A 4,960-nucleotide genomic window follows, 5' to 3' on the forward strand; every position below is an offset into this window, starting at 1 on the left:
ATTGCTGTGTGTGTTCATGATCATATTGGACATTAAAAAGCTTACATCAAATGCTGAAATCCACCAATTTTTTTGTTAAGGATTTTATCATTCACATCGATCAATTTTGTCTTACCATTTTTTCATTTCAAAACTTCAATACAATCATTATCATTGATTCAATTGGATACCTAATACGACAAAAGTAAAAAGTTCCTAGCACGAAACACATATTCTTTAGTAGTAACCCAAAAATATCAATGTATATATATCAATTAGCAACCGTAGCAGCCTCCCAATACTACAAAACCCAAAATATTTACCTTTTAATTAATACACTAAGTTAAAATCCTGGGGATACAAAACGTTAAACGTGTAAAATTGAAAATATCTAGTGTCAAATACATCCTTTATACAGACACGAGGAAAGAGCAAACCAACACTATCCAAAGGGCAATGAATTAATATCAAACTATACCCACCATTTCTTTAATCTCACCGAAGAAAAATCAAACCTTTTTAATGGAGGCCAATACTGATTTCTGAAGGGCAAGTAAATGCATGTGTTACACCCCCATCACCCATAATTTAAAGCAATGCACTCCTCTTGCTGCTTCCTTCCCTTCATGAAGTTCGTAATCTATCCAACCAATCCACGCTTTTTCGAGCTTTCTCTAGGTGAATGTCAATGCTCCGTCGGGACTTCTCGTTATACTCCACACTCCTCCGAGATCTTTCCATTTGGTCAAGAGATGCTTTCAACTTGGAAAGCTTGTCTTCTTTATGAAATTTGTATTCATATGTTTTGAGCTTTTCAGGCCTATCAGTGCTCCGCCTGGGTTTCTCCCTCCAATCTGTGCTCTTCCTTGGAGCTTCAATATACTCTGTACTCTTCCTGGAATGTTCAGGCCGGTCTACACTTTTCCTTGATGTGTGCATTGAGGAAGGCTTTTCGACTGTATGTACAAACTTTTTTAGGTGTTTAATATAATCGGGATAGAGTTCTAAATCGCAGTGGTTTCCTCCCTTGATCCATAATGGCTCATACTTCTCTTGGCATAGTTCGTAAAGTTGTTTACCATGAGAACAATCAACAACATCATCAGCTGTGCCCTGCATAAGAACCAGGAAATAATATGGGTTCAAACGAGCCCGTTAAAAGGGCGAGTGTGCGCATAGTACACTCTTAACCAACAAAAAAATAACACTCCTATGAATTCCCTGCTCCTGAAAGACACAAGGACTGATGTAGCACTCGAAGGTAAATATGCATTTGATACTTTGAAGCTAAGAAATAAAGCTGGCCCAAACGTGGATAATTAATATCCCATACGGACTAATGGGAGATCTTTAATGGTTGATGAGATTCGTGGGGGTATTACCTTGACTGCATAAACAAATGGTATCATTGGTACCTGAGATCCATGCTTGACTTGCACAATTTTTATTTTTTTTGAAACAATGGCAACCAATAGATCTACCCTAAGGGTAGAGGTTGAATTCAATCGTCTTTTCACACCATACATATGATACAAAACAAAAATAAAGTTGTCAATCACAATTTCAATTACCAACATATTATAAGACATATGGATGCCTATAAAAACGAGGGGCATTTGATAGTGGCAGGCAGCAGGCTTCATTCACCGCAGGTAGAAGTTAGCTAATGGCCCTTGTCGAATCCAGACATCAGATGACTTCAAAAGTATTCAAATATAATTTTCAAGAAGGGTGTTCACTGTTCAGGCAGCAAAAAAATAATGCTCTCATTTGGACTATATTTCCTCAACCTCCCCCCTTATGATTGTTTTAGTAACACTTAGTAAAGTTCAACAAAACTGACTGCTTTGCTGTCTCCTAAACAGGTTAATGAGATCGTTTCACATATATTCAGTAGCATATGGTGCTCGAGAATCAAACCATATGAAAACTTATATGAACACCCACTGAATCAGCATTTTACCAAATAGAAAAACTCAGCCGAGGAAATTGTTCAGGAAGAACCCAATTCAAGAACGCCAGACCAATATTTTTATATTTGTACAACACTCCCGGAAAAACCAAAAAAGCCACTAAGGATAAAACAGATTAACGATGCAAGTGAGTGCTTCACACCATTATGGCACTACATAATGAAACTTCCATAAAATGTATGCTTACATGAATAACCAGCACCGGACACTTCACCGAGGGGATTTTGTCAATGTTCTGCATCGCATAAAATGCCGATCATGTTTACATAAGAGATAAAAACAAAATACATGGACAAGATTAGAATGAGATAATCAAACGCCAGGAGTACAGGTTCATTTGATTAAATGTACAAATGTACACCGTGCAAATGAGAAATCAAGAATATACCTTATAGATGTCAAACCAGTATGTGCGCTTCACTGGATACATTACTCTTAAGCCTGATAGAATAGGACTATGCAAGACAACAGCTCTTAGTCGTGGCAAACGAGACGCTAGATCCACGGTAGGACCACTCCCAACCGATTGGCCATAGAGTATAATGTCTTCCTGCTTGGTCCCATAGTTTTCTTCAAGACACTTGTATGCAGCTTCAACATCTGCATAAGTATTGTGCTCACTTGGCTGTAATATTCAACATATGTTAACTTCAAGAGGTGCTCTAAGGCATCCAATCACTTAGTAATGATGGGAAATAAAGCTTCACAATAAAATTTATCAGCAGATACCTTTCCAGATGACTGACCATAACCTGAGTAGTCATACCTGCAGACATGATGCACATAAGATATTCAATTGAGACACTCGGTAGAAAGCGATGAATCTAAAACAATAGCAAGAGAAATACTGTAATCAATTATTCATTAATGTCTTTTCTCCACCTTCACTTAGCCATCGTTGGGCATATTTTGGATTAAAGTGGGACCAAGATAACAATGTTCTGGCTCCGTCAAATCAAAGCAGAAATTCTGATCAAATGAATGATTTTTAGAAACAAAAATTTACAAAAATATGATGCTGATAATTTTTCTTTTCTCAAAATTCCCTTCAAAATATTAAAATTTCTCGTCCTTACAATGAAAATAGGTTTAACACCCATGTTTTCAGAAAATAATTTAAATGGATACCAGGAGTCGACCACCAAATCCATTGGACAAACAAAATCCTTGTCGCGAGTAGATTTTTGTAGCATATTAATTCTATGAACATAACTATCAGGTTAATGAGAAATTGATGTATGAATTTTCGGTTTGAAATTCTTGTATATAATACAACATGTGGACCGAATGGAGGCACCATGCTGCCAAGCTAGCCTTACAAAGGAAGGAATGGTGCCGCGACTCGCAACTCCAGCTCTGGACTCGCGACCCTAGGTTTTCATGACTTTTCGGTCCATAATTCTTGGAAATGTATTATTACGCCCCGAGAATATGAAATCTGATACAGGGACGTCCTTTCCTTATTTTTCACTCGGATGTCTTTCTATTTTCGATTTTTCTTTAAGCAATTTGCACTCAAAATTCAAATTTGCTATCGTAAATTTGGACTTTTTAAGAATCCATCACTTAGAATTCGAGATTCAAGCTGAATACAAGAGTTCTGCACAGATATAACAGCTGACATTTTTGTGGTTTCTGAGACTTCCAATTTGTAGTGTTGTACTTAACAAGGTTTTAAGCACAAAGAATTCAACTCTTGTCTTGATTCTCCTTTCCCAAATCAAAATCCAAATAATTTCACCAACAACCACTACCAAATAACAATATAACAAACAAACCGCAGCACAATTCAATTATTATCTTTTAAAACCACCCCTAGGTCCCAAGTCCTAACCGTCCCAAGAATCACCATTTATCAAATGCGTCACACCTAATATGATTTCCAGAAATCACGAATGCCACATCTTCAACAAAACAAAGTTATCCTAAAAGTTAATGAATGTAAACATTAATGTCATCCACAAAACCAGATAGAATAAAATATACAGACGATCTGATCCAATAAAGTCAACAAAAAGACTTATTTCTTGGCAATCACAATCTTCACATGAAATTATCAATTCTACATGTGGATTAAATGGCACGAAGTTCAAAACAATTGTTTCAAAAAAAAAAAAACATCAAAGAAAAAAGAAAGAAAATCAAAGTTCATAAAAACAAAAAAGCCAACATTACAACAAACAACTATAATAAAATAGTAAAAACGCCCACTGAAATTAAGAATTACCCAAGGAGATTAACTCTGAGATGAATGCTGAGCTCAATGAAAAGCTCGTACATCTGCCCGATATCCGCCGCGTTGCCGTGCGAGTAGAGCACCGTCGAAGTAGCCATGGGGTACCGCACGTACATCGCCACGATTTCCGTCCCCCGCCGCGTCGGAAGCTTCAAGACGTCGACGTTCTCCCGGTGCGGGAAGGGGTGCAGCATCAGGAGCCCAGTGGTATCATCCGTAACCACCTTGTAACTCGGCGGAGTAGGAGGGAAAAACGCAAGCTTCGCCGCCATTGATGACGTCACCCCTCCCATTTCTGCTCCACCAATCGACAACTCCTTTGAGCTGCTCCTGAAAGGATAGTAATCTGCTGCGTGGGAACTGTATGGAAGTGGACAGAAGAGAACAGCAGAGAGAGAGAGACGAGAAAGGAGGAAATCTTGAGGGTGATTATACTGTTACCAGCTGTGATGCTTACTGTTAATTAAATGACTGCCACATCTGCCTTTTTTATTTTAATAATTTACTTTTGTCTTTTTCTTGCTCTTTTTTTTCAGATTTTCCTGTTTTAGTAATCCCCAACTTTTTTCATTAAATGATTGTGACAAGAAATTTGTGCTTCATTATATATATATATATAATTAAACAACTTAACAGATAATTTTCATTTTTTTCATTACTTTTTTTATTATTAGTATTTTAGAGAAATATTACACATGTAACAATGTCTACTCCAATAAATAAATTATTTGTGATCAATGAAAATTGGATCCGTGATATTAACTTTGATATG

The 4,960-nt window shown here is 37.0% G+C and overlaps 1 protein-coding gene across 2 annotated transcripts; it reads right to left on the reverse strand.

The window, feature by feature from the left end:
* Nucleotides 1–217: 217 nt before the first annotated feature.
* On the reverse strand, nucleotides 218–4,624 carry LOC140879794 (uncharacterized). Of its 2 annotated transcripts, none has more exons than XM_073283705.1 (5): nucleotides 4,180–4,624; nucleotides 2,682–2,718; nucleotides 2,341–2,577; nucleotides 2,140–2,187; nucleotides 218–1,092 (listed from the first exon to the last, which is right to left on the reverse strand). In XM_073283705.1, exons 1-5 carry the CDS (start codon nucleotides 4,479–4,481, stop codon nucleotides 604–606), a joined length of 1,113 nt encoding a protein of 370 aa, XP_073139806.1. In that variant the 5' UTR covers nucleotides 4,482–4,624; the 3' UTR covers nucleotides 218–603. The 2 variants fall into 2 exon arrangements, with proteins under 2 accessions (XP_073139806.1, XP_073139807.1); XM_073283706.1 differs by having other exon boundaries at nucleotides 833–1,085.
* Nucleotides 4,625–4,960: the final 336 nt, after the last annotated feature.

The sequence above is a fragment of the Henckelia pumila genome, chromosome 2, assembly GCF_033568475.1.
Source record: "Henckelia pumila isolate YLH828 chromosome 2, ASM3356847v2, whole genome shotgun sequence".
NCBI classification, from domain to species: Eukaryota; Viridiplantae; Streptophyta; class Magnoliopsida; order Lamiales; family Gesneriaceae; genus Henckelia; species Henckelia pumila.

Coding starts and splice junctions, on each gene's coding strand:
- LOC140879794 (XM_073283705.1), bottom strand. CDS start 4,481: ATGGGAGGGGTGACGTCATCAATGGCGGCGAAGCTTGCGTTTTTCCCT. Junction 2,719..4,179: donor CTCAGAGTTAATCTCCTTGG/GTAATTCTTAAT, acceptor TCATGTCTGCAG/GTATGACTACTCAGGTTATG. Junction 2,188..2,340: donor ACTGGTTTGACATCTATAAG/GTATATTCTTGA, acceptor TATGCGATGCAG/AACATTGACAAAATCCCCTC.